The sequence below is a fragment of the Crocuta crocuta genome, unplaced genomic scaffold (assembly GCF_008692635.1).
Source record: "Crocuta crocuta isolate KB4526 unplaced genomic scaffold, BGI_CrCroc_1.0 scaffold425, whole genome shotgun sequence".
In the NCBI taxonomy this organism is placed as follows: Eukaryota; Metazoa; Chordata; class Mammalia; order Carnivora; family Hyaenidae; genus Crocuta; species Crocuta crocuta.
In genome coordinates, this window is record NW_027531909.1 from 1,004,167 (window position 1) to 1,030,043 (window position 25,877).

At 42.0% G+C, this 25,877-nt stretch overlaps 1 protein-coding gene, 1 non-coding gene and 1 pseudogene across 4 annotated transcripts in view; 2 read left to right on the forward strand and 1 right to left on the reverse strand.

The window, feature by feature from the left end:
* FOCAD (focadhesin) overlaps positions 1 to 25,877 on the forward strand; it is a 377,756-nt gene that overhangs the window by 141,745 nt on the left and 210,134 nt on the right. For all 3 annotated transcript variants that reach the window (XM_077774673.1, XM_077774670.1, XM_077774671.1), the window contains exons 7-10: positions 1,789 to 1,993; positions 6,267 to 6,473; positions 12,742 to 12,829; positions 17,507 to 17,709. In XM_077774673.1, coding sequence (XP_077630799.1) covers positions 1,789 to 1,993; positions 6,267 to 6,473; positions 12,742 to 12,829; positions 17,507 to 17,709 — 703 coding nt within the window. The remainder of the gene's footprint in view (positions 1 to 1,788; positions 1,994 to 6,266; positions 6,474 to 12,741; positions 12,830 to 17,506; positions 17,710 to 25,877) is intronic.
* On the reverse strand, positions 15,729 to 16,214 carry LOC144240364 (torsin-2A pseudogene; annotated as a pseudogene).
* On the forward strand, positions 23,205 to 23,333 carry LOC144240371 (small nucleolar RNA SNORA30/SNORA37 family). The gene has a single exon (XR_013337695.1). It is a non-coding gene; the product is annotated as a small nucleolar RNA SNORA30/SNORA37 family (small nucleolar RNA).

The window sequence follows — 25,877 nt, forward strand, 5'->3', positions numbered from 1 at the left end:
ATCGTGACCTGAGCTGAAGCCAGAGTCAGACACTCAACTGTTTGAGCCACCCATTTTAAGTGGGAAGAGCTTAAGAGGCAGAACTTGGCAAATTACTTTAATAATTCCTTGTGTATATGAAACATTAAAATGAAATTACAATATTGGGTGCATACTGATTGTAAAACTATGACTTAGAGTAACTGAATCGATTAATTTAGTGATTGAGCATCTCTTTGGAGGCCTGCCTAGTATGTAGTCATTGTTGATTCAGCAGTAAACAGTCAACAGAAATCCATGCTGTCCTTTGGCTTATAGTCTGCCAGGAGATAGAGATATTAAAAAGTAATGACAAATTAAGTCTTTGTCCTGTGGAACCACATAATGGGGATTTGCCCTTGGCTGGGTGTGACTCAGGGAATCATTTGAGAGGAGGGAACTGGAAAATGATAGGAATTAGCAGAGGAAGGAACAGGGAAGGAAGAAAGACGAGAATGTGAGAGGGAACAGAAGTGGGAAGAAAGCTCAGATAACTTGATTGACCATCTGAAAGACATTTAGTGTAGCTTGGGGGAGCAGGGTGCTAAATAACCTCTCTTAAGTGGGGGGGAGGCATACTTTTTTAAGCTGCTTAATAACCCTATCAAATTTTTATTTATTATATTTTTTAAAATATTTATTTGTTTTTGAGACAGAGAGAGACAGAGCATGAGCAGGCGAGGGGCAGAGAGAGAGGGAGACACGGGATCCGAAACAGGCTCTGAGCCTGTCAGCCCAGAGCCCGATACAGGGCTCGAACCCACGAACCGTGAGATCATGACCTGAGCCGAAGTCGGACACCCAACTGACTGAGCCACCCAGGCGCCCCCTATCAAATTTTTATATGTGGAAGGTCATTCTGGCATTTTAGTGACTTTGAATGTGGAATTATTGGGATATATTGCAATCCAAAATGATAGGAAAAATTTGTAAATTCTTCCTTTTTTTTTTTGAGAGAGAGAGAGAGAGCGTGCAATCATGCATAGGGGAACAGGGCAGAGGGAAATAGGGAGAGAATCTTAAACATGCTCCATGCTCAGTGTGGAGCCTGGTGTGGGGCTCGATCCCAAAACCCTGGGATCATGACCTGAGCTGAAATCAGGAGTCAGATGCTCAACCGATTGAACTGCCAGGTGCCCCAAGGCTTCTTCCTTTGAGTGGGAGGAGTGTAAGATGCAGGACTTGGCAAATTACTTTACTTCTCCCTGCTTTATTTCTGCATCTGCATAATGGCATAATTTTTTTTCATAGCGTTTTGTTGAGGATGAAATGAGCTGAAAGTCATAAAGTGCAGTAACTTGCATACCACATGTGTTAGCAATTTTACAAGTCAGTGTTGACTGTTGTTAGAATGTCTGTATGGTTTTGTCTTACCTAGAACTTCACCTGTAGAGTTTTTCCAAAAATGCATGTCTATGTCCTATTCCTGGAGAGTGGATCCTGATGTCTGTAATTCCAGAAAGGTTCTCAGATAATTTTGCTCTTCGTCAAAGACTGGTCCCGCAGATGTAGATGTTATTCTAGAATGCAAGTAGAGGTTCTCTTAGTGCTGGGTAGCAGGCTTATGATCTCCAGGTGTTGTCATTTTCCCCGGTGAAGGAGGAGCTGCTTGGCGTAGATCCAGGTAGGTCATGGTGGAATGGTTGAATCACAAAAAATTGACACTTGAACGTATCATAGCTTTTCATGAACTCTAAATTGATGTTTGACAATTACTGCTTGGTACCTTGTTCAACTTGGTGACTGGCTTCTGCATTATGTGACTTGCAGGTCAGAAGTTTCATGTATCCAAATAATGGCACCGTTTCTGTGGTATCTGTATTGCGAACCATCCCAGTTACAAGAATACTCTAAACTCCGCCTGACCCTGCGGAAAGTCTTACTTCAACCCCGGATTCCTTGTGACCCAGAGCGGCCATCAACATTGGAACAACAGATTCTTCAACTGTGTTGTGACATGGGTCCATGTCTGCAGGTGAGGCCTCGTGTCCTCCTTGACTAATGCAGCGTCAGCATCAGCAAGTGTTGGTCGTTATCATCATGCATAAAGTAGAACCCATGTGATCTGCAAACTCAAATACAGGCTTGGGTCTAGAAACATTTGCAGGCTTTTAGAGATGATGAAGGAACCAAATCTAGATTCAACATTAATACATATGATGTTAACTGGCTTCACAGAAATATAAATCGGGACGCCTGGGTGTCTCAGTCGGTTAACTCTCCAACTTCAGTTCAGGTCATGATCTCACGGTTTGTGAGTCTGAGCCCTGCATTGGGCTCGCTGCTGTCAGCACAGAGCTTGCCTCAGATCCTCTGTCCCCTCTCTCTGTCTTTTCCCTGTTCACATGTGTGCAAGCTCTCTGTCTCTGGCTGTCTCTCTCTCTCAAAAGTAAGCATTAAAAATAAAGTTTAGGGGCACCTGGGTGGTTCAGACCATTAAGCATCCGACTTTGGCTCAGGTCATGATCTCGTGGTTCATGAGTTCAAGCTCTGTGTTGGGCTCTGTGCTGACAGCTGAGAGTCTGGAGCCTGCCTCAGATTCTGTGTTTTCCTCTCTCTCTGCCCCTTCCCTGCTGTACTCTGCCCCCCTCTCTCTCTCTTTCAAAAGTAAATAAACATAAAATAAAGTAAAAAAGATATAAATCAACATAATCCATTTTAGGACTAGTAAGAATGAAAACTTTTTGTTGTTTAAGAAAAACTTCTCAAGGAAGAGACTTTGAGTTGAGTTTCTCCTTGTGCTAGACGCTGAGAGAGTTACAAGGGGAAATAAAGTCCTCTGGACAAGTTAGAAGAAGGTTTGTCTTTGGGAAGATACAGCCTTGGGGATGCGGGGCTTGACCGGCTCAGTGCTGGCTCGATTCCAGTTTTCACACATCAAGCAGTGACCCCGACTCTTCTTGTTCTGCGTGGGAGAAGCCCAGAGTCTAGGACGGGAGTTAAGGCCAGTATATAAATTTGCTTAATTTGAAGTAGATGGATAAAAGATGTCTAACAGGTATGGATAAAATGCCTAGGAAGTTCAAGGGAGAAATAAATATGAGCTAATGTCTCTGTAACTGTAAATTTTTTAAAGTTTTAAAAACTTTTAATTGTTTTTGAGAACGAGCAAGTATGAGTGGGAGAGGGGTGGAGGGAGAGAGAACGTTTTTTTTAATTATTATTATTTTTTAATGTTTATTTTTGAGAGAAAGAGCACAAGCAGAGGAGGGGCAGAGAGAGAGGGAGACACAGAATCTGAAGCAGGCTCCAGGCTCTGAGCTGTCAGCACAGACCCTGACATGGGGCTTGAACCCACAAACTGTGAGATCATGACCTGGGCCAAAGTCGGATGCTTAACCGACTGAGCCACCCAGGTGCCCTGAGAATGGGAGAAAACAGGCTCCACACTCAGTACAGAGCCAGATGTGGGATTGATCTTAAACTATGAAATCATGACCTGAGCTGAAGAAATTAAGTCAGATGCTTAACTGACTGAGCCACCCAGGAGCTCCTATAACCACAGATTAACACACACACACACACACACACACACACACACCAGTTGCCAGTGTGTTGTGGTATTAGTGTCATGATTATCAGGCTGTCCCATCTTATTGTCAAGGTTTGTCATTTGCCTAGACTCTGAGAGCACGCTGCTTAGCTGATGGAGGGAATCTGTGAATATTTTTCAGAGCAATCACTTGAGGTCACAGATGACCTGTTTTAAGTTTGTTTCCCAAAGAGTGACTAGAGTGAATCTTTCCTTTGCGACTCATAAGTAGGCTTTCCTGTAATCAAGGCAGAGAAAAGGAAATGAAAATAAATTCTCCTGTGGGCTTTCCAAAGCTTTTGTTTTGTGTGGGCAATAAAGCCGTGTGTAGGCAACACATCTTGACCCGGGGCGCACTTTCCCCCACCACATGCCTGCCTGAAACGCTTCTGTGCTCTTTGATGCACGTTTGCATTCCTCCCCGCGAACTGATATTGACAAGCCAAAATAACTTCTAGCAGTGAGCTCTGTGCAACATTTCTAGAAATCTGTGGTTTGTTAATATAGTCCTGATAGGTGAGAAAAAAAGGGTTACGTTATTTTGAATTAATGGAACTATTGACAAAGACATTTAATCAGGTAACAAATCAACTTTATTAGAATATGAAGTCTCTCCATCTGGAGCGATCTTATTGGCAACGTCATGCGTTTTCCTACTGATGACTGGTATTTCTTCCATGCTCTGAGATACCCATGACGAATGAAATATTTTAGTGATAGGAAGCATGCTATTTTGCAAGACAGCCTTTTTCTTTTTTTTTAAGTACTTCTAATTGACCTGAATTTTCCTGAGATTTCACCCATTAGTCTCCCTTCTTTGTAGAACAAAGCAAAGTAGGCTTTTGAAAAGAGCCCATCTGCATCCTATTTTGTGTTGTTTGTTTCTCTCTCCTTTCCCTTTCCTCCTTTTCATCCATTCCTCCTTTCTTTCCTTCATCACTTTTCTTTAACTAATGTTTCCAGACTTTTCACTGTCCGTTGCTAGGATTTCTTTAGCTAATCAATGATCAGAATGTGTTACTATGAAATGTTCTTCTTAGAGCTGATTAAACTCCTATACTTGTGGTCTGACACATACTGTGCACTTGAATAGAATCTCACTAATTTAAAAAAAATTTTGTTTTAGAGATAGCCATGCTACCTTGTTCACCGATGATGGAATCCTAGTCAAGGAAATCCTATTTTCTTTTCACATCAGTTGCTCTTCTGTGTTGTATTTGTGGAATTGCCTTTTTTTTTTTTTTTTTACCTGTCTTAAACATCACTGTTGACTTTGTCGAAGACTTTGGTTCATTATTTTTTTTATCTTTTATTTATTTTTAAGAGCAAGAGAGACAGCACGAGCAGGGGAGGGGCAGAGAGAGAGGGAGACACAGAATCGGAGGCAGGCTCAGTGGTCAGCACAGAGCCCGACATGGGGCTCGAACTCACAGACCGTGAGATCATAACCTGAGCTGAAGTCGGATGCTTAACTGACTGAGCCACCCAGGTGCCCCAGACTTTGGTTCATTCTTTTTAATTGTGACTCTTGTCATCACACATGTTGTCTCTTGTACACGACCTATTGCTACTTTGTAAATATTGTTAAAATTTTTCATAATATTACAGGTTAGAGAGTGCTAACTTGCTGAGGTTGTCCTAAAATTTTTTTATTATGTAAAGTTTCAAGTATGCACAAAAAATACATTCAAGGAAATACATTGTCCAATAAACTCGAGGGTTTGTTTTGTTTTAAATCCCTTTTCTTAGTGGCTTTTCTCCTTTCTCATTGTATTTTTGCAAAAGAGCAAAATAATTTAGCTATTGGATTGTTCACATTTACTTTTAATAACTTAGTATTTTCTGTGTCCCTTGATCTTTTAATATCTTTTTTTTTTCTCTTTCGTTTGCTAGGAATTAATTTTTCTCTTTGTATAACTTATAGTCATTTTGGGTTATTACGGTGGTAACAACTGGTGAAAGGTACAGCTGGTCAACTGTAGGCTTTCGTCTGGATGAATTTAACAGACACAGGGCTTCTGATTGAAGCAGATGGTTCATTGTTTGTAATCTCTGGGAAATGCCAGTGTGTCTGTGAGTAGGACCATATCCTTAATACTAACTCCAGAATTTTGATCGGAACAGCTGGGTTTGAATTGAATTGGGATTTTCAAGAGCACCCAAGTCCTTCCTATCTAATACATTAGCCTGTTGAGTAGACACCCTACCATTTGAATATGGTCTTTCATTCCATCTGCCAAGTGTGGAAATGATGCTCTCTGTTAAGGTTGTCTGAGCAAATATCTTCCAGATGAAGGGCTTAGGAGTACATTAGACTAACATGCCAACCCATTTCTTCCAGGTAACTATGTTGGAATTATAGAAAGGAGAGTTCATTTGGAGAACTCAAAACCAGCTTTAGTTTCCTTCAACATGTTGGCACTGTCATGTAATTTGTCTTAAAGAAGAAAAAAACCTGCCCTCAGAGAAAATAAATGGAAAGAATTTGTGCCAGCCAGCAGCAATGAAAACAGTAGCAAATTGTATTTTGGCTTTTGACCAAAAAAAGGCAGAGTTGATACACGGTTTAATCCTCTTTGAATTATGTAAATTTCTTCATCTCTTTAAGTCTTCATAGATTTAGAGAAAATTATTGCTAAAGCTTCTTATATAGTGTAAAATTATCCTTTTGTTTTATATATTGTTGTAATATCATACAGTGATGTTTTTTAAACAGGTAAAAGATTTGATCCAGACAACAGAAGTGATGATGTTTATTGAAGAAGTATATTTAAGCCTTCTGCGTCATCCCATTTTCTGGAAAATTCAGCTTACCCAGCTGACCCTTCAGCTCTTGTGTGTCTGTGAAGTCAGCTTACAAATAACTGGAGAATGTTCATCTTTAATTCACCTTTTAGAGCACAGTGTTGAACTTCTGAAGGAGGTAAGGATACTATGAAATTTTAATACACCTCTTGTCACTTAAGTGGGTCTTTCAATAGCAGGGTGAGTGTATTCTTTTAATTCATTGCATATCAACGGTGTTTTGATCAAATACCATTAGATCATACTATTAATGTGCTACCGCTGTCATCTGTTATAAAAATGAGTCACCCAATTTGGAGCACCAGTTAAAGGTCTACCACTGTGGCATTTTGTTTTTCATTAGTTCATGTACAAGTATTGAACCCCTATTATATGCTAGACCCTATAGAATACATACATGAAAAGGTACATTTTGTGACCCCCAAGAGACTTACAGACATACAGGTAAATAAAGTAAATAATCATAGGACAGTACATTAAATGCTTTTGTGGGAGGTTATGTAAAGTACAGTGGGAGGACGAAGTAAGGGAAGTAGGGCATGAGTTCAGACTGGAGGAAGCCTGAATGGGGGTTTGCCTCATACAATCCAGATGGCGGAAAGGCGTTCCAGCTGTGGAACAGCATGTGCCCAAACACAGAAACATGAGTAAGCCGGGCAGGCACGATCTTTTCAGAAAACAAGGTGTTCAGCAAGGTGTTGTTGACCGATCCAGATGTAGGGCCTGCTCTACCACGAAAGGTCTTGCATGCCACACACGTGAATTTGCATTTTATCTTCAAGGCAATGGCATGCTATGGAGACCTTCGTGCATCGAGGTGCCCTCCTGTTTTCGTTCATGGAAGATCATTGTGGTGGGGGGTGTGGAGGAGGTTTTAGAGCAGGGCCACATTACTGGGGCAGGAAAGGAGGAGGAGTGTCTTAGACCCCTGGGGTGGCCGTAACAAACTACCACGGAATGGGTGGCTTAAACGACACAAATTTGTTTTTCACACTCCTGGAGACCAGGAAGTCCAAGGTCAGGTGCTGGCTGACTGCATTCTGGTGAGGAATCTCTTCCTGGCTTGTAGACAGCTGCCTCCTTGCTGGGTTCTCCCAGGGTGGGGAGAGAGCAAGAGTGAGCTATTACTTCTTCTTCTCCCCCTCCTCCTCCTCCTTTAGAGTGCAACATTTTTATTTATTTATTTTTTAAAAAAGAACACTGATCTTACTGGATGAGGGTCCCACCCTGGTGACCTCATTTACCTTTAATTCTGTACTCCAGATATAGCCACATTGGTAGTTAGGACTTCAGCATATATATTTGTGTGTTGCAGGGTATCCTGCAACTTTCCTGAATTCATTTATTTTAATAGTTTTTCAGTGGAGGCTTTAGGGTTTTCTGTCTATAGTTTATGTCATCAGCAGATGTGACCGTTTTCTTTCTTTCTAATTTGGATGTCTTTTATCTCTTTTGCTTGCCTAATTCTTATGGCTAGGATTCCCATACGATATTGAATAAAAGTGGTGAGAGTGGGCATCCTTGTTTTGTTCCTGATCTTAGAGGGAAAGCTTTTAGCTTTCACCACTGAGTATGATGTGAGATGTGGGTTTGTCATTTATATATATATCCTTTATTATGTTAGAGAATGTTAGCTCTCTACCTACTTTGTTGAGAGTTTTTATCATAAATGATTGTTGAGTTTTGTCAAATGCTTTTTCTGCAGCTATTGAGTCGATCATATGATTTTTATTCTTCATTCTGTTAACGTGGTTCATCATTTGATCTGTGATTGAACCATCCTTGCATCCCTGAAATCCCACTTGATTATGATATATGACACTTTAGATATACTGTTAAATATACTTTGCTAATACTTTGTTGAGGGTTTTCGCGTATGTGTTCATTAGGGCTATTGGCCTGTGGAATGACAGAATACTTTAATTGAAAACAACGAAATGATGCCTGTGAATGTCATATTTATGGTGTCTTCCTTTTGCTCAATATTTAACAATTTTAGAAGGAAGTAAATATAAATAGAACTGTTAAAATACTTGTGTTATATAATTTCCTGTCCCTGCCTCTGGCCCAGATTTTCTGAGGTTAACAAACAAAAAAAAGAGCCTAAGAAAATTAAATTGCAAATGTATATCCTTTAGGGCTGTATACACTGTAATTGAAACATAATAAAATAGGGGTGCCTGGGTGGCTCAATTGGCTGAGAATCGGACTCTTGATTTTGGCTCAGGTCATGATCTCACAGTCATGAGATCAAGCCCCTTGCTGGTCTCTGTGCTGACCATGGAGACTGTTTGGGATTTTCTTTCTTTCTTTCTTTCTTTCTTTCTTTCTTTCTTTCTTTCTTTCTTTCTTTCTTTCTTTCTTTCTTTCTTTCTTTCTTTCTTCCTTTCCTTTCCTTTCCTTTCCTTTCCTTTCCTTTCTTTCCTTTCTTTTTCTTTCTCTTCCTTCCTTCTTTCTTTCTCTCTCTCTCTTTCTCTTTCTTTCTCTCTCTCTCTCTTTCTCTTTCTTTCTCTCTCTCTCTCTCCATGTCCTTTTATCTCCTTCTCTCTTCCTCTCCCCCTCTCCCTGCTCCTCCCCTGTTCACATGCATGTTCTCTCTCAAAATAAATAAAACATTTTAAAGAAACAAAATAAAGAAGACTAAAACACTCTTATCAGACTGAGGCTATATCTATATTTTTATATCACTAAGTTTATCAGCTGGATATGCAGTTCCAATATTACATTTACTTTTCCTTTCCCCTTTGTTACTTTTCTGTTCCTGTTTTGGAGCTGTGTCCTTGCATACTGAACATAGCTGTGTATCTTATGCTGTATTTGTTTCAGTGGATTTGGTTTTAGGTGAGTTCTTTTCAGCCCTGTTTGGATGATCATAACCTAAGGTCCTTTTCCATTTCAAGCAGAATACATTTATTTACTCTTATCAGCAAAACTAGACAAAACTGATAGAGCTAGAGAGAAGATTGGGTAGCTGTCAAAGTGAAGCAAGAGTTAAACATCTCTTCGGTAAGGCCAGGAACCTGGGTCCTTGAGGACTTTGCCATAGGTTGACTCCGTTCCACTTACCTGTCTTCACTGGATGTCTCAGTTTATATTTTCAGAGTCTTAGGAAAAATGATCTGATTGGCCCAGCTTGGATTGGTCCACTCTGACCAGAGGACCAGGGGTCCAGGGGATTTGCTAAAGTCCTGGCCCCGGAGAATTGTTGAGCTGGCTTGCATCTCTCTTGTGTCTGTGCAGATACTTACTGGCTGCACAGTACTCAGTGGCTCAGTGATATCTTTCATTTGAATTGAGTCGAAAAAAAGTGTTGATTCCAAGGCTTCCTACTTTTAAAGTCTTAGGGCATCTGGGGCGCCTGGGAGGCTCAGCTGATGAAGCGCCCAGCTCTTGATCTCGGTTCACGTCATGATCTCATGGTTCATGAGTTTGTACCCCTTGTCAGGCTCTGCGCTGACAGCTTGGAGCCTGCCTAGGATTCTCTCTCTGCCCCTCCTCCGCTCATGCTCTGTCTGTCTGTCTGTCTCTCTCTCTCTCTCAAAATAAATAAGCTTAAAAAAATAAAGTCTTGTAACATCTGTGGTCTAGTGTAAAGGTCCTCCTCTTTTATATTTTGCCTCCTTTCCCCATATCGGCTCTGAATTAGCCTGGGTTCCTCCAGAAGTAAACCCCTTGTTTCCCTAAAGTCAAGAGCAGAACTTAGGTTTCCTGAAAAGCCAAGCTTTCTGCAATAGGAGTTTATGTACAAGTGGGATACCAGGAAGCAAGTGGGAGAGGGATGGGGAGTATGAGGTACTGGGGATGGGAAAGGCCATACGAGTATCATCATGTCACCCTGTGCCTCAAGCAACCAGTTGCTTCATCTCCTAGAATATTCTGAGAAGTGTTATGAAGTATGTCTCAGAACCCTCCAGAAGGAGCCAGATAAAAGGGGGAAGCATTTATCTCTTAGCTTCTGTTGTCCATTTGTCAAATGTTGGCCTCTGGGGCTTTAACTGCTCTGTCCTCTGGGGCAGGAGGCATGAGTTACAGGAGCAGTACAAGTCATATGTGACATGTTTAACATAGTCTTTTATTAAAAGACCTCAGGAAGTACTACCATTCGTTGGTCTACATTAAAAGTCAACTAATCAAACAAAAACGTCCAGAACTGTACACAAGTTAAGAGGATCTAGTATAATCCCCTGCTCTTCCTTTTCCTTCATTTTGGTGCCTTGCCCTCCATCTCGTTTCTTTCTGTTCCGAACAGGCCAGTCTCCCCCTTCTTGGAGAATGCCTTTTGTACGTGGGTCTTCCCACCTTTAAGTTCCAACCACTTAGTCCGTGTCAAGACCCTGAAAAGCTATGTTGTGGCCCTTGTGATGACAGCTTGTATGAAAAAAGCTTTGCAGTGATAGCCTTGCTATAAAGTCATACTTTCATTGGTCTGTGATCCTGTTGGTAGCCAGTAAGTTTGAAATTTAAATGACCTTGCTGCTTTTTCTTTTTTTAATTAAAAAATGTTTTTGATGTTTATTTTTGTGTGTGTGGAGGGAGAGAGACAGAGAGAGGTGGACAACCTCAGTGGGGGAGCGGCAGAGAAAGAGGGAGACATTGAATCCAAAGCAGGTTCCAGGCTCTGAGCTGTGAGCACAGAGCCTGATGCAGGGCTTGAACCCACGAACTGAGAGATCATGATCTGAGATGAAGTTGGATGCTCAACTGACTGAGCCACCCAGGTGCCCCTGCCTTTTCTGTTTTTAAATAGACATGGAGGAGCACCTGGATGGCTCACTCGCTTGAACCTTTGACTCTTTATTTCAGGTCAGGTCGTGATCCCAGGGTCATGGTATCAAGTTCCATGTCAGGCTCTACACTGAGCATGGATGGAGACTGCTTAAGATATTCTCTCTGTCAATGGGCACCCTCCTACACTGTTGGTGGGAATGTAAACTGGCGCAGCCCCTCTGGAAAACAGTGNCTCTCCCCCCGTCCCTCCCTCCCTCCTCTCTCCCTCTCTCCCTTTCTCTCTCCCCCTCTTTCCCTCCCTCCCTCTCTCTCCCTTTCTCTCTCCCTTTCTCCCTCCCTCTCCCTCCCCCTTCTTCTACTTCTCCTTCTGTCCCTTCCGCCTGCTTGTGCATGCTCTCTAAAAATAAAAAGTAAGATAAATGGACACGCAGAATTTGAAATGAACTTGATGAAAAGATAAGAGCAGAGAATAATATGATGGTATATACAGTAAGTGTAAGGTTTCAGAACGTGTTGAGTGTCCTCACGTAGATAACCATTGCTTCGTTGCTCTCAACTTTATTCAACACAGCGAGTAGGTATGGTCCCAAAGGTACATATTCCTTTAAAAAAATTCACAATTTTTTTTCTTTTGCTGGTTTCTGAAAGTCCATAAATAAACACTTTGGAAGAGTGTAGTTTATTCTCACTTTTTAAATGGTATAACAGAGATGTGGATGTATGATTAGTATATATTTATTTCTGCCAGAGTTGATATTATTTCCCAGATTATAACTTCTGAGTTTGTCAGACTAAGTTGTTTTCTCCAAGTGTTTTCTTAACACTTGGATCTATCTCCTGTTTCCTTTTTCTTCCCTTGCCTGTCCTCATGATTCCAGACCCTTCCCCGCTGCAGATGTTTCTGTAAAAGTTCAGAAATGAAGTTATTTGAGCAAAATTTTAGCAAAGGACTGGACCTTTCTTCTTTAGCTCCAGAATACGTAAATGTTTTCTAATGTTTATTTAGAAAGCTCAAATAATATCTTAGGTTTTTTTGCAATTTGTTTATTAGAACTTGATGGTCCCATTCTTTTTTTCTTTTTCATTTCATTTATATACTTGGTGAAAATATTTTTCAGTTTCTATGTTTATTGCTTTGCCGTGTTTAAATATGCTTAATAGATTACTGTCATTTAAAAGTAATTCCTGCCTCCCTGGGTACTACTGTTTCCTTCATAAAAAATAACATGACTTATTAAAATTAGTTAAGTGTAGTTCTTTCTCTGAGTTGTATAGATGAATCCTATCTGGATTAGTTGAGGTACTTTGCAGAAATGAAGTAGAAATGAAGTATCTTGTAGTATTTCAGGTAGTTTTTCAGTGGTTTGAAAAGAAATTGTTTCTGAAGACCTGTCAGTCTGTTTGTTGCATTAAGGAGTTTTCTTCTTTAAATTATTTTGATGTGTAGCTTGTGCTCTTCAACCAGATATGATAACATTTTGAATTCAGGTGTCGCTGCTGTGACAGCCACCTGCCTTCCTGTAGGAGAGCAGGCTTCCTGTAAATAACTTTGTATGCTAGGTTTAAGATCTCTCATGTTATATTTACTCTTCCTGGATACATGTTATAAAGCTGTGGCCCTGGGAACTTCTTTAATTCCACTCTTGTTTTTCTTTTAGGATTTCCCTGTTGAACTGGTCATCATCGGAATAGCTTTACTACTTCTACAAACTCCAGCAAGTCAGCAGAAGCCAATCTTAAGTCTAGGTAAATAAAAATCCCCTCACAAGAGAAAATCATAAATATAGCATAAGTGGTAACAGGAGTCATTTGAACTATGTGTTATGCTGTGCTATAAAGTCCTGTATACTTTGAGTTTCCATTCTAGAACTTTCCTAATTAATCATTCTCCAGTAGAACTTTGTTTTTCTTATTCAACAAGGTGGGAGGTTTTTGTTAAATGTTTATTTATTTTTGAGAGAGAGAGACCAAGCATGAGTTGGGGACAGGTGGAGAGAGAGACACACACAGAATCCAAAGCAGGCTCCAGGCTCTGAGCTGTCAGCACAGAGACCCGTGTGGGGCTTGAATTCATAAACCATGAGATCATGACCTGAGCCACAGTTGGACGCTTAACTACTGAGCCACCCAGGCTCAAGGTGTTTTCTGCAAGGCTCCTTATGTCATAATTGACCAATTATCTCAGTGGTGCATTAGGACATTATAATCTAAATCCTGTCGCAATGACCTTGGTAAATATTTTGAAGGGCATCTCAGCTTATTCACTTTACATCATACTGAAAATCAATAGCATAAAACCCTTGAAACAAAAGAAAGTGCTTAGCATTTGTGTTTGTTTCTTAAACTCTATATACCTTTACTATTTAAAACTGTTGAGCTGGAGCAAGATTTAAGTTATAGTTACTGTATTAACCTAGCTAGAAACAAATGAAAGATAACATTCTTCTGACTCTCCCGGATTGATTTAAAAAAAAATTTTTTTTTAATGTTTTTATTTATTTCTAGGAGAGAGAGAGAGAGAGACAGTGTGAGCAGGGGAGGGTCAGAGAGAGAGGGAGTCACAGACTGAAACAGGCTCCAGGCTCTGAGCTGGCAGTCAGCACAGAGCCCGACGCGGGGCCCGAACCCACGAACCGCAAGATCATGACCTAAGCGAAAGTTGGACGCTTAACCGACTAAGCCACCCAGGAGCCCCTCTCCCGGATTGATTTTATTTTATTTATTTTTTTATTTTTTTATATTTTTATTTATTTCTAGGAGAGAGAGGGAGAGAGAGAGACACAGCATGAGCAGGGGAGGGTCAGAGAGAGAGAGGGAAAAGCAGACTCTGAAACAGGCTCCAGGCTCTGAGCTGGCAGTCAGCACAGAGCCCGACGCGGGGCTCAAACCCACGAACCGCAAGATCATGACCTAAGCGAAAGTCGGACGCTTAACCGACTAAGCCACCCAGGCACCCCCCGGATTGATTTTAAACGAGAGCTAGAAATGGGGTTAAAGAGGTGGGTAAAAATGTGCATTTACGAAAATGGTAAAGAAGCAAGTTGCTAGGGCCCACAGATTGGCAATGATGCCACACCTTTAAAATGCAGCTTTTATGCTAATGTCACCTTGCTTTACTTGGTCTAGTCCAATCTGTGTGGTAAGGGAGGATCTGACTACATTATGGTACATGGTGCCATGATCCCATCCATCTATCCCACGTCATTTTAAAGTGCACACTGATCGTGAGCTTTGTGGCGGGCATTGAAATTCATCATGACTTTGAGGGTGAATTGCTCATCCGTTTACAGTCGGTCTTGATAATGGCTTGAGCACATGGAGGGCACCCTTGGCTTCCCCCGCTGTTTGTCTTTTGGCCTTGTTTGTGCCCTCCTGAGGCTCTTTCTGAACTGCTTTTGCCTTTTTAGGTGATGTTGTTCTTTTGGAAGTAGGGGTAACATCCTCCCGCAGGACTAGCGTTTCGGACAGCCATACTCTTGTTTCTCTTGTTTCCTTTTTTTTTTTTTTTAGCAGCTTTAGCAGTATAGTTTATTTATCATAAAGTTCCCCATTTTATAGTGTAAAGTAGCTTTTTTTAAAAAAACCAAATTTACAGAGTTGTGTAACCGGCCCTCCAGTCTGGCTTTAGAGGATTTCTATCATCCAGGATGTTATGTCGAAAAATAGGGAAGGTGGTGTTTGTATACTGGGCAAGAGTGAGTTCAAATAGGAGAACCAAGAGGATGTTGATGATTTCAAATCTGCCAAATGCACGGCATTAACACGTTAGGCTTCTTCGTTAGTGACACCAGCCTTGATTGTAAATCGCAACTTCTGAAAATGACTGGATGATTGATAATGTAGAAGCCAGAAATCTGTGCGTTTCCTGTTTTATGAAAGATCCTGAATTTTCCTAATCTCTCAGAATCACGGATTAAGACTCGTGGCTCACGTGGAACGATCCAGAGAAGTGTCTGTGCATAGTGTCTGTGCAAGGATATGTGCAGATTTGTGAAGCATTCCAGATTCTTAAAACCTAATAATAATAATAAACAACACTCTAATACCCAGACAGAAGAGGTCAATTAGCGTGTTAGAGTAACAGGTGTTTGGATTTCATATCGTGCTTAGGGTTGACTTCTTCTCTCCCCCCCACCCCACCAGTCCCATGGCTAAGTTTATTGTATTTGTTCTCTTTAAAATTAAAACCTTTAAACACCAGGCCCAAGTGGCAGCTTGGGTCCCTCTGTTCATGAAGACTGAAAAGTCTCAGCCTGGCTTTGTGATATTGGGGCACAGGGTGTGGAGTGGAGGGTTGAGGATATGGTGCCAGAGCAAGGGGCCAAAAGTAATGGACTGAAGAGGGAGGGGGCACAGCCATGAGCCACAGTCCCCTGAGTTACAGTTCACATTTTAAGAAGGCTCAAGCTGGAGGCCAAGGGCAAGGCTCAGTGAAGTCCCGAGGTCACCAGTGGTTTCCCTAGGGAAGGAAGCAAAGGCCCAGATGCCCTGAGACCAGTTAAGGCCTCTGTCCCATAGCCTGGCCAGCATACCTCCACCTCATCACTTTGAACTCGGTCTCGCTCAGGTAAAGGGTCCCTACTACAGAGGCGCCAGGGCTTTCCTGCACCTCCTGGCCAGGAGGACAGGGGTGCCATCTAGAGAGTCAGAGGATGAAGGCAATTCTGGAAAGTTCAGTCCTGCAGCCATTGGAGGAAAAGAGCTGCTTCTCCTCCGGGAAAGAGATGATGCTGTCCAGCACAACCTGTACAACCTCTTCCCTGGGCCCTAGGCCCAGCTCGTTGAGCACACAGTGCCTCACGTGGTGCTGCTGCAGCGGTAGGAAGGGCACCGGGACATCTGGGAGATGCTCTTCCATGATGCCTGAGTGCCAGAAGCCACGCGGGGGGGGAGGTGGCGGTAGTGGTCCGGCACAGCCGGGGTGATAGCCAGGATAGCCAGTCCGGCTATGGAATGTGGATCTCCTTACGGTCCCGGTGGCTGTGCCATCTGCCACCTGGTCGGTCTAATTGCCATCAGTGTTGCTGATGAAGATGAACATAGCTTTGGGCTAGTTGGTCCTGAACACAATGCAAGAGGAGCCCAGGAGAGGTTGTGGGACCACCATCAGGCCTGGGGCCAGCTTGACCATCTCGTCAAAGAGGAAGAGGGAGCAGGTGCAGGCAGCGAGGTTCCCCTGGACCCAGAGCTTAAGGTCCTTCTTGTAGCACTCCATGTGGCCAGGATGGGGGAAGTGGGTGACGGGAAAGGGTGATGTACACGACACGGCTGCCGAGGCTACCCCTGCGCCAGCAGGGAGCTGACCTGGGACTTGCCATTGCCCGGCCAGCTGTGCAGGGAGAGGACCAGGGGCTGGGTGGGGTTGGGTCCTGCAAGAAGGCATTCAGTGCCTTCGCCACCAGCGCCCTGGCCAAGTGCTGGCCGGCCAGGTGCTGGGCCAGTCACACTCCAGACCCTGGAAGTAGGGCTGGAAGTCACATTTGCAGAAGGTGCTGAAGTGGCAATGCAGCAAAGTCAGGTCCCAGGCGGTCAGGTGACCGCAGTCGAGACCAGTCCCAGCAGCCTGAGGAGCGAGCCCCAGGGCCAGCAGCTATGCATCACAGCCGCCAGGCGGGTGACACCCAGGGTAGATTTCTGATTGGAAGAAAACATTGGCAACTCCTTGACGTGACTTCAGGCTCATAGAATCTTTTTGTGCTGTAGTGGGTAATTCAGTTGATCACTTTGGAAATCTATCTCTGAATCCTATGAATAACATCTTTCCCTAAATTAGGGTTCATCAAATAATTGTGAAAAAATATTTAGGCTTGAACTCTTTATGTTAATGGCCTAGGGGAGATGATACATGCGACTAATGTGTTATACGTTCATATGTATATTTCTGATGTGTAAGCTGAGTGTCTGTGTAAAAAAAATCATTTATAAAAATGGGTTTGATTGTTGCTGGTTATGGACTGATCAACATTTTAGCAATTACATTGAAGACTATCCCTGCTTCGGCATCTCAATGTAATTGTCAGCTGGGTTTGTAAGGGGAGCATGCACATCAGTGTTAGGACCCACTGATCAGGAACTCTGGTCTGTCTCTGCTGCTGGCAGTAGAAAGATCTGACAGTACAAGGGCAAAAGTCGAACTGTATTGTAAAGAAATTCATATTTAGTTACAGAGTTGGTTTATACTCTGTAGTGTGTATTTTCCTAAGAGCGCTTTCCTGTTACCTGCATTAACAGTTTGCCGTTGATAATAGTTCATTTTCATGTCCCTTAATTTCTAAAAGGATAAGATTTCTCATCTTAGTTATGTGTCTGACCCAACTGTAAAGGGGTAAGAAAACTTTTTGCATATTGCTCTTGAACAAAATGGCATTTTGGTTGGATCGTGGTAGTAAGTTTTTAACTGTGAATTATTGTTTTGATGAATAGCTCTGAAGCTCCTCTCTTCTACTGAGGGTCAGAAAATCCCAAAGTGCTCCTTGGTGCTGGTGATGCCCCTTCTGCAGATCCTGTCGTCCACGGCCTTGGAAGACTGTATGTCCATGGATGAAGAAGGCCCCTCTAGGCAGCACTTGGCCCTAAACCTATTGGAAATAGTGCAGCAGGAATCCTACAGAGATGACCATCAAAAGGTAATGCGTTCAGCCTTGTTTTGCTTCAGGAAAGAGGTAATGTGGGACTTAGGTTTGTGCAGATAATCTCATATCCTGATGAAGTATCTGTTTGGGTTTAAACGCCTGACATGTTTCCATTCTGTCAGACAGCAGCATAGCTATTAGTATATTCCTCTGGACTGCGAGAGGGGAGGGTGAAATAAATTTTGTTTAGCTATTAGTATATTCTTTGGGACTGTGAATGGAGAGGGTGAAATAAATTTTGGAAATGCCGTATAATTTTTTTCTTTGAGTTCCCTGTCTCCATTAGGCGTGAAAGGTCCTGAGCAATCAGAAAAGGAACTAGTTCTATTTAACGTAGTGCTTCTCCAACACATTTGAGCACGGAAGCCTTCTTTCTTGTACTGTAGGAAGGGCAGCATATTGCTACATCTGGGACGATCCAAGGCTGGAAATCTCCTTAAATGCGTGGAAGTTCTGGCATCTGTAAGACATAGGACTTCATTCTTTAATATGTAGCACCTTCTGCCCTTTTCCTTGGCTTAATGGCTCCTGCTGTCTCCCGTGTGTGCCCCCACTCTGCTGCCTTCTCTTGGAAGACTGCGGGTCTTTCCCACCTCGCCCGTGTTCCTGCCTGCCAGGCCTACCCCTTTCTGCTCCATCAACCTCACCGTTTGTTATGATAATGTAAACGTATTGCCAACATCTGGTTAGTGGCTGGGTTCTGGGCCTACATTTGTTAGACTTTTTCTCTTTTGGTATTTGAGCTTTGTCTTCAGGAAAAAGTAGGATTATTTCCCAACTACCAATTTCATGGGGATCGAATGAGGATGAAAGAAGTAAAACAGGTGAAACATCTTCTGTCTCCGTGGAGAGTGACATTATATAAATGCAGGCGAGAGTCATGGTTGTTTCATCTGCAAAAGCAAGGACACCTGGAATCATGTATTGTTAAATGTTCTAGCAGCAAAAATCCAGGCACTGTAATTCCTTGCTTGAGGGCACAGCGAAAACTAGCCTGTAGGCAAATTGACCCTATACTGTAGCATCCGAATTCCTAATTGTTTGTCCAAAACTTTAAAACTTGACGTAGGTAATTGACTCGCAACAAGAGAAGAAAGTTCTTGGGTGCCAGGTGGCTCAGTGGGTTAAATGTCCGATTTCAGCTCAGGTCATGATCTCGCCATTTGTGAGTCCATGCCCCACATGGGGTTTGCTGCTGTCAGTGCAGAGCCCGCTTTGAATGCTCTGCCCTCCTACCCCTGTGCCCCTCCCCCACCTGTATTCACACTCTCTCTCTCTCAAAAATAAACATTAACTACTAAAAAAAAAAAAAAGAGGGAAGGAAGTTCTCGTACTTGCTGTAATACGAGTGCAGAATGTGGCCTGGGTTTTCTTTCTTCTTCTTCTTTTTTTTTTAATTATTTTTTTTAAATGTTTTTATTTTTTTGTTGTTGTTGCTGATGGTTAGATCATATATGTAATTTTTTAATGTTTGTTTATTTTTGAGAGAGGGACAGAGTGCGAGTAGGGGAGGGGCAGAGAGAGACGGAGACATAGAATCTGAAGAGGCTCCAGGCTCTGAACTGTCAGCATAGAGCCCGACACAGGGCTTGAACTCACGAGCGGTGAGATCATGACCTGAGCCAAAGTCCATTGCTTAACCCTGAGCCACGCAGGCGCCCTGCCCAGCTTTTCTGAAAGCCTTTTTACATTCATTCCTGGCTGGCTTGTATAGAACAATGATTTCATTCTGGATGGGGGCAAGGCAGGATGTACTTACGTTTAAGAGTTCTGTGCTTTTAGCTCACAAGTGATATTTATTGAGAATCACTCTGACTCGAATACACGGGTGCTCAGTTGACTGTTCGCTTAGGTGTGTGGGAATCTTATTCATTAACGCTAATAGCTGGACTCTGTCTTCAGCAGCTGGTGAAGAGGGAGGAGGAAGGAATACCATTAGGGCTATAAACATTCTCCTGATGATAATGTGCTGCTTTGTGGATGCTTAGCGTGGAGTTACGATCACCATTTTTAAAAATGGAAGCTGCGGTTTACTGTTGGCTTTTCTTCTGCACCTGTCCAGGCCTTTATATTCCAAACATACCTATAAATTTAACAGGATGCAAAGTCTCTAAGTCTCTCCCGCATCTTTGCTTTTGCACATAATGCTCTTTTGTCTCCTTTGCCTGACCTACTCATTCTTCAAGACCCGGCCGAACGTTCTCAGCCTCCTGGAGTCTGAATTCATTACCGTCTCCTTTGCGTTCCCCAGCACTTAGAACATTACTCAATTGTGCTGTGTCTTAATTTGGGGGGCAACGTATTTGTATCTCCAGCTCTGCTGTGAGCTCTTCAAGGGAAAGAATCTTGGCCCTTTTTAGTCTTTATGTTCTAAGCACATTAAAGTTGACATTGCAACAGTTGTTGAACTTTTTGTATTTTTCCACATGTGTTTTCTGCTTTATCTTTTCCAGCTGATTGTAGATGAGAGCCCTCAAAAATGCTTTAGCCAGTTGTTAATTGAATACTCTATTTTCCACTACTTAAATAAGCTAGGATGTTGCCTATTGATCTTTGTATCCTCCATACCTAACACAGTGTTTACCACATGATCGACATTCAGTAAATTTCTATTCAGTGAGGAATGTGTGCTTCTGATAAGGAAACAGAAGATCATTTTACTATCTCTATATATTATCTAAAGACCTGGGGCTCCTGGGTGGCTTAGTCGGTTGAGCATTTGGCTTTTGATTTCAGGTCAGGGCATGATCCCAGGCTCGTGGGATTGAACTCTGTGCCGAGCCTGGAGTCTGCTTAAGATTCTCTCTCCCTCTGCCCCTCCACTACTTGCACCTGCGTGCACACACGCACACTCTCTTTCTCTCTCAAAAAACACCTTTGAATAAAACCACAGATCTTGTTTTTTAAATTACTTTTTGATGGGTGTCTCTGACTTAGCATATATGATTTAGAACTGGAGCAGTTCTTCAAAAGCCTAGTTCTTCTGATGAATGAAAACAAAGGTACATATCCTATGCCATGTAACTCTGCATTAACCTATCTATTTCTGAAATGCTGATAACCATGAAATTAAACACATTTTAACTTCCAATTTTTAAGAATTAAAAAATGTAAGGTATCAGAACAGCCACTCATCTTATTTTTAAAGATTAACATAATCTAATAACCTTTCACTATTTTTTAATGGTGTATGGAAAACAGGATCCTTTCTATTAGGGTATTAAATGTGATATTTAAAACTGCCAGTTTGTGTTTTTCTGGGTTAAAAAAATCTCAGACACTAGTTATAAATTCTAACATCCTTAAAATCTATTTTTTTTTAATTTTTAATATTTGTTTATTTTGGAGAGAGAGTGAGCAAGCAGGAGAAGGGCAGAGAGAAAGGAAGACACAGATTCCAAAGCAAGCTCCAGGCTCTGAGCCTGATGTGGGGCTTGAACCAACGAACCGTGAGGTCATGACCTGGGCAAAAGTTGGACGCTTAACCAACTGAGCCACCCAGGTGCCCCTTAAAATCTTTTTAAGTTTATTTATTTATTTTGACAGAACAAGTGGGTCAGAGACAGAGAAAGATGGAGAGAGAGAGAGAGAGAGAGAGAGACTCCCAGTTTCCACATCATCAGTGCAGAGCCCTATGCGGGGCTTGAACCCACAAACTGCGTGACCGCGACCTGAGCCAAAGTCGGACTCTTAACCAACTGAGCCACCCAGGCACCTCTAACATGCTTAAAATCTTACTGCCCTGACCCCCAGAGAATGGCGGGGAGAAAGCACCAGTGTATGAGTCTGGGGCTAGGCAGGAAAGAGTGAACCATGCTGGTAATCTGAACAAAGAAAAACTTCCTACAAAGAATTATTAATTCATAAAGGAGGCTCAAAGGAATATTGCATCATTAAGTGTAAGGAGCAGCTACCACTACTAGGACTGGGGTGAGTCAACCAGGAAGGAACCGAGAGCATCTCCCCACTCAAGACTGCGATCAGGCCCTGTCGCAAACAGTGTGGCTCTGGCCTGCTGGACGGTGGAGTTCGCTTGGGTGCCTCATGCTAGAGCTGGTCTGTAGGAAGCCACTCCCTGTGGGCCATGCTCCTCCATGGTAGGCAAAATCCCTGAATAAGACTGCACTGCATGAACATGCACCACATTTTACTTTTCCTCTCATCTGTTGATGAACATTTGGGTTGTCACTTTTTGGCTAGTATGAACAGCGCTGTTATGAACATTCCTATACATGTTTTTATGTGGCCTTGTTTTCATGTCTCGTGGGTTAGATCCCTAGGAGCGGAAGTGTTAAATCATACGATAACTCTACTGACTGTTGGAGGTGCTGCCAAACTGTGTTCCACAAGGACATTCCCACGAGCTGTATGAAGACTCCAATTTGTCCACATCCTTGTCAGCCCTTCTCATTGTCTGTTTTTACTTTTTTTGTTTTTTTGTTCTTGTTGTTGGTTTTTGTTTTTTGGTTTTTGTTTTTGTTTTTTTGCTTCTGGTTGGTGTGAAGTGCCTTTTTCATTGTGGTTTTGATTTGTGTTTCCCCAATGACATTCTTAGAATACTCACTTGACAAGAAAAGAAACTGAGACCAGAGAGGTTAACGAAGTTGCCCAAATCACACGGGTAGGGAAGGATAGAGTCGAGATTCAGAGTTTTAACTGTTTAACTGTAGAGCCTACATCCTGTTGCTTCCTTTGATGTTGTTGGTGGTGGTGTGGTAATTTAGCATCTTTTGTGCTGAACTTGGGGGTAAATAGAGTAGAGTTTCAGTTTTAGATGCAAGCACTTAGTCATAGTACATTAAAATAAACTGTTTCTTAAAAGCTTTGGTTGGAAGTGAAAAGAAGTTAGTAGGTCGTGGATCTTGTACATCTAACATTGTCTTCTGAATAACATGGATACTGAGGACGGTGTAGATTGTCTTTTGGTGGTTAGTAGCCCTCCCAAAGCTCCCCACTCTTGACTAGCTCCTCACAGAGATACAGAGCAGAGAGAGACTACTGGGGCTTTGTCCAGTCTAGTCTTCTGCTTCTGGTCTGGTGAGCGATGAAATCCTCTCTAGCAGAAACTTTTCCTTCTTGTAAGAGACTCCCGATTTGAGTTTCCATACTCCCTCTCCTGATAAAATCCTGCCTTCACTTGGGTTAAGCCTATTTTAGTCACTATTACAGATGAGTGTTATTCTTTCAAGTTAATAAAAGCTATATTCACTGAATTCACAATTTCTTTTTCAGACCCCTTTAGACAAAGAAGTACTATCGGTTGCCTGTCTTATCATTAATACTTAACAGACTTACATGTTTTTATCACAAGCTTTTTAGAAGGATGATTCTCAACTAATATCTGTAAAAGATGCTTTACAACCATTTAATATTCATTCAGATGTTTTTTTTTATGGTTTCTTTTTCATTTTTTACTGAGATGTCATTCACTGAACATAAACCTCTTTTATTTTTAAACACCTGCTTTCTCCTCTAAAACCAAGTGCCTGCCAGCACTTTCACAGGCCCTTCTCCTAGCTGCGGGGCCAGGATTTGGTGGCTGGTACTTAGAGAAAACCCGGAGTTGCATCCTCGCCCTGGGACTGTGCCAGGGGCAGCCGTCACTCACTGGGACAGAGAGACTGTTCTGTGATGTCTCATTCAACATTGTGCTTTTCTCCCGCTGTTCTAACCTTAGGCAAACAAACAGACAAGACACAGAGCCTGAACATCAACCTAATACTTCAGGTCAAACAGGATTGCTTTTCTGTGTCCGTATGTTTACTCTTAACATGTCTGTGTAATGTTGCTTGCGGCTTTTGACTCAGTTTATGGTTAATGGTGATTTCCAGTTATTTTCTTTAATACTTCTCTCCACCAGCTTTGTTTTTCTCTCCTAAAGATGACAGTGATGATATTTCCCTGTATTTTGCAACTTGAAATACTGCGCTAGGTGCTTGATTGTGTCAACGTCTCCCTTAGTAATCTTGGCAGGAAGGTAGTCATTAGGTCCATTTTACAAATGAGCCAATTAAGGCTTGGAGATTGTGGAGGAGCCAGTAGCTGGGATGGCTGGGCTAAAGTCCCGGCCTTTACAAATTTTTAAAATATTTGTTTCTTTTTTTTTAACTAATTAATTAATTAATTTACATCCAAGTTAGTTAGCATACAGTGCAACAGTGATTTCAGGAGTAGATTCCTTAATGCCCCTTACCCATTTAGGCCATCCCCCCTCCCACAACCCCTCCAGTAACCCTCTGTTTGTTCTCCATATTTTAGAATCTCTTATGTTTTGTCTCCCTCCCTGTTTTTATATTATTTTTGCTTCCCTTCCCTTATGTTCATCTGTTCCGTGTCTTAAAGTCCTCACATGAGTGAAGTCATATGATATCTGTCTTTCTTTGACTAATTTTGCTTAGCAGAATACCCTCTAGTTTCATCCACGTTAGTTGCAAATAGCAAGAGTTCATTCTTTCTGATTGCCGAGTAATACTCCATTGTATATATATACCACATCTTTATCCATTCATCCATTGATGGACATTTGAGCTCTTTCCATACTTTGGCTATTGTTGATAGTGCTGCTATAAACATTGGGGTGCATGTGCCCCTTTGAAACAGCATACCTGCATCCCTTGGATAAATACCTAGTAGTGCAATTGCTGGGTCGTAGGGTAGTTCTATTTTTAATTTTTTGAGGAACCGTTATACTGTTTTCTAGAGTGACTGCACCCGTTGGCATTCGTACCAGGAGTGCAAGAGAGATCCTCTTTCTCTTTATGCCCGCCAACATCTGTTTTTGTCTGAGTTGTTAATGTTAGCCGTTCTGACATTAACAGAATGTGTGAGGTAGTATCTCATTGTGGTTTTGATGCGTATTTCCCTGGTGATGAGTGATGTTGAGCATTTTTTCATGTGTTGGTTGGCCATCTGGATGTCTTCTTTGGAGAAGTGTCTATTCATGGCCTTCACCCATTTCCTCACTGGATTATTTGTTTCTTGGGTGTTAAGTTTGGTAAGTCCTTTACAGATTTTGGATACTAACCCTTTATCTGATATGTCTTTGCAAATATCTTCTTCCATTCTGTCAGTTGCCTTTTAGTTTTGCTGATTGTTTCCTTCACTGTGCAGAAGCTTTTCATTTTGATGAGGTCCCAGTAGTTCATTTTTGCTTTGGTTGCCCTTGCCTCCAGAGACATATTGAGTAAGAAGTTGCTATGGCCTAGGTTAGAGATTTTTGCCTGCTTTCTCCTCTAGGATTTTGATGGTTTCCTGTCTTACATTTAGGTCTTTCATCTATTTTGAGTTTATTTTTGTGTATAGTGTAAGAAAGTGGTCCAGGTTCATTTTTCTGCATGTCGCTGTCCAGTTTTCCCAGCACCACTTGCTGAAAAGACTGCCTTTATTCCACTGAATATTCTTTTCTGTTCTGTCAAAGATTAGTTGGCCATACGTTTGTGGGTCCATTTCTGGGTTCTCTATTCTGTTCCATTGATCTGAGTGTCTGTTTTTGTGCCTGTACCATACTGTCTTGATGATTACAGCTTTGTAATACAGCTTGAAGTCTGGGATTGTGATGCCTCCTGCTTTTGTTTTCTTTTTCAAGATTGCGTTGGCTATTCGGGGTCTCTTCTGGAATGTTTATTTTTGAAGGAGAGTGAGAGACCAAGTGCACATTGGGGAGGGGCCAAGAGAGAGGGAGACACAGAATCAGAAGCAGGCTCCAGGTTGAGCTGTCAGCAGAAAGCTCAATATAGGGCTCAAACTCATAAACTGCAAGATCATGACCTGAGCCAAAGTCACATGTCAACCAACTGAACCACTCAGGCGCCCCATGTCCTGGACTTTTGAGTCTCAGGTCCGATGCTGTTTGTCATTTATCTAAAGACTTTAACTCTAGTCTTCTATGAATTTCATCTTTGGTTGGGGGATGTATTTTGACAGAGAGCTGTAATAAATGTAGATATTAAATTTTAAAAATGTAATCTTTAAAATTTAACACATTAAAGTGGTTCCAGAATTACAAAGGGGTATACAGTGAAAAGTTTGCTTCTTACCCTTAATTTGGGTTGTTCAGTTTCCAGCCTCTCAAATAGATAATGATTAGTAGGTATTCATTTCTTTTGTATTGGCCTCATACTTTTATTTGCATAAACGAGCAAATACAGATATATAGTCCTCCC